The 2,712-nt window shown below is 45.3% G+C and overlaps 2 protein-coding genes across 2 annotated transcripts; both read left to right on the top strand.

The window, feature by feature from the left end:
* The first annotated feature begins 742 nt into the window (after nucleotides 1-742).
* On the top strand, nucleotides 743-1,540 carry LOC108768615 (uncharacterized). The gene has a single exon (XM_018519144.1). The coding sequence runs from the start codon at nucleotides 743-745 to the stop codon at nucleotides 1,538-1,540; it is 798 nt and encodes a 265-aa protein (XP_018374646.1).
* On the top strand, nucleotides 1,537-2,658 carry LOC108768689 (uncharacterized). The gene has a single exon (XM_018519251.1). The coding sequence runs from the start codon at nucleotides 1,537-1,539 to the stop codon at nucleotides 2,656-2,658; it is 1,122 nt and encodes a 373-aa protein (XP_018374753.1).
* The last annotated feature ends 54 nt before the right edge of the window (nucleotides 2,659-2,712 follow it).

A 2,712-nucleotide genomic window follows, 5' to 3' on the forward strand; every position in this document is an offset into this window, starting at 1 on the left:
AAGTTTGAATAAAGATCACAATATAATTTTAATTTGTGGATACACCAGTTATTCAGCGGTACCTGTCCACAGTGGAGTTGAATCCATAGATGAGGCTCAAGAAATCATGACGCAAGTGTGTCAGATCTGCTCGGCGGGCGGTTTTCCGCTGCAGAAGTGGAATAGCAATTGTCCAAGTCTTTTAAATCATTTGATGTCGTCGCCAATTGACCATGCTTCTGGAGTTGAGTTAGATTCTTCTGGTGTTAAGATATTAGGCCTTTATTGGCAACCGAAACATGACGACTTTCAGTTCACTTCGTTACCGCCTATTACTCGAAAAATTACAAAGAGATCGGTTTTATCTGAAATCGCTCAACTTTACGACCCTTTAGGATTAATCTCGCCTGTTGTCATCCGCGCTAAAATCTTCATTCAGGAGCTCTGGTTGGCCAAGGTTGATTGGGATAGTTCACTATCGCAAGAATTGCAACAACGGTGGGTGAATTATAGGCAACAGCTACCTGAATTGGTAAATCTAAATATTCCGAGATGGCTTCACATTTCATCTTCAGCACGTCTGATTCAACTTCATGGCTTCTCTGACGCCTCACAATGGCTGCCGTGATATTCATTAGGGTCGAAACGGAGCAGTCTGAAATTCAGGTTAGAGTCGTTTGTGCCAAGACGAAGGTAGCCCCGTTAAAGAAGCTCACAGTTCCTCGCCTAATGTTATTAATAAAAAATAATGTTATCACGCCTGATGTCAAGTGTTCAGAAGATCCTGGAATTAAAGGACAGCTCAGTCTTTCTATGGACGGATTCATCGGTCACTCTTGCTTGGATTGCCTCACATCCCGCCAAATGGAAGGAATATGTTCGCAACCGAGTTGCAGCTATACAGGATGTTGTACCCTCTGCGTCTTGGGGTTTCGTTCCCGGCAAGGAGAACCCCGCTGATTGCGCCTCGAGAGGTTTGCGTGTGCATGAGATGGAACGACATTCTTTATGGTGGAACGGGCCCTTGTGGTTACATGGTTCGCCTAAACAGTGGCCGAAATTAAATCCTGGGTTTTCTGTCGAGCTAGATATGGAGGTAAGCTCCGGACATATCCTTACTTCTGTTCAAGACCGAGAAATAGTTTATTGGGATCTCTTGGAACGCTACTCTTCGCTCACGAAGCTTATACGAGTTACCGCAGTGTGCCTACGCGCTGCTCAGCGTTTTCGACGTTTACCTTTGGAGTCGTTCACCGAGCATTTGTCTCCCCTTGAACTTCAGAAGAGTAGTCAATTTTGGATTTGTAAGGTACAACAATCTCATTTTAAGCATGAGATAGAGACACTGAACAGAGGAGGTCGCTTATCTAAGGCAAATCCTTTGGTTAAACTTACACCTTACATAGACAAGTTTGGAATAATAAGAGTTGGCGGTCGACTACAGCAAGCAAGCTTAGAACATGATACCAAACATCCAGTTATCTTACCAAGACAGTCTCCGTTGACAACATTAATAATTGCTGATGCTATCTTCAAACGTTACATGGCGGGACTCAAATGACACTAGCATACATTCGACAAAGGTATTGGATAATAGGCGGTCGAGTTCCCATTCGATCCTACATTCTTAGATGCGTAAGATGTGCTCGATATCGCCAGAACAGAGCTCAGCAATTGATGGGTCAGCTTCCGGCGTCGCGTGTTACGCCTTCTCGCCCCTTCCTGAATAGCGGAGTAGACTACGCGGGACCCATCACAATCAAAACCTGGCGAGGGCGGGCGGCAAAGACCTACAAGGGATATCTAGTAATCTTTGTTTGCTTTTTTTCATCCGCAGTGCACATAGAAATAGTCACAGACTATACAACTGAGGCCTTCATCTCCGCTTTCAAGAGATTCTGTGCCAGACGCGGGATCTGTGCGACACTACACAGTGATTGTGGCACTAATCTAGTCGGTGCGGATCACGAGCTACGTCGACGATTTGACTCAGCTTCTAAGGAACTAAAGGAATTAGCATCATTGCTCGCGAATCACGGCACTCAATGGCTGTTCAATCCCCCGGCCGTACCTCATTTTGGAGGAAAATGGGAGGCCGCGGTTAAATCTACGAAATTTCACCTTCGTCGTGTGGTCGGCGATACTATACTGACTTACGAGGAATTATCAACACTGATGGCCCAAATCGAAGCTGTTCTAAACTCCAGACCTCTTTGTCCAATGTCAGAGGACATCAGTGATTATACCGCTTTAACTCCTGGTCATTTTATTTTAGGGGAACCATCCATAATTATTCCGGAGCCAAATCTATCCGAACAGCCAAGTTCGCGTCTAACCCGATGGCAACTCATACGCCAAAGGGTCGAACATTTTTGGAAACGATGGACAAAAGAGTGCATACATCGCTATCAAGCGATATCAAAGTGGCATCATCCATCCACACAGTTGAAGGAGGGCTCCATGATTCTCCTCACAGATGAAAGATATCCTCCAGCTAAATGGCCACTAGCAAGAGTCTTGCAGTTACATCCGGGCAAGGACGGGTTGACGCGAGTCGTGACTGTGCGAACTGCAACTGCTACCTATAAACGACCGATCACCAAGGTTTGCGTGCTACCTGCTGATCAAGACCAGATATTCGAGAACTTCATTCCCGAAGGCGGGCGGAAGGTTCAGTAAGGGAGAAAATTTATTCTGTTATATTTTGACATGAAATAGATATCTTACAAACTT

The sequence above is a fragment of the Trachymyrmex cornetzi genome, unplaced genomic scaffold (assembly GCF_001594075.2).
Source record: "Trachymyrmex cornetzi isolate Tcor2-1 unplaced genomic scaffold, Tcor1.1 C3965092, whole genome shotgun sequence".
NCBI classification, from domain to species: Eukaryota; Metazoa; Arthropoda; class Insecta; order Hymenoptera; family Formicidae; genus Trachymyrmex; species Trachymyrmex cornetzi.

What these genes read in the sequence shown, in the direction of transcription:
- LOC108768615 (XM_018519144.1), top strand. Translation starts at nt 743, where the DNA reads ATGTCAAGTGTTCAGAAGATCCTGGAATTAAAGGACAGCTCAGTCTTT.
- LOC108768689 (XM_018519251.1), top strand. Translation starts at nt 1,537, where the DNA reads ATGACACTAGCATACATTCGACAAAGGTATTGGATAATAGGCGGTCGA.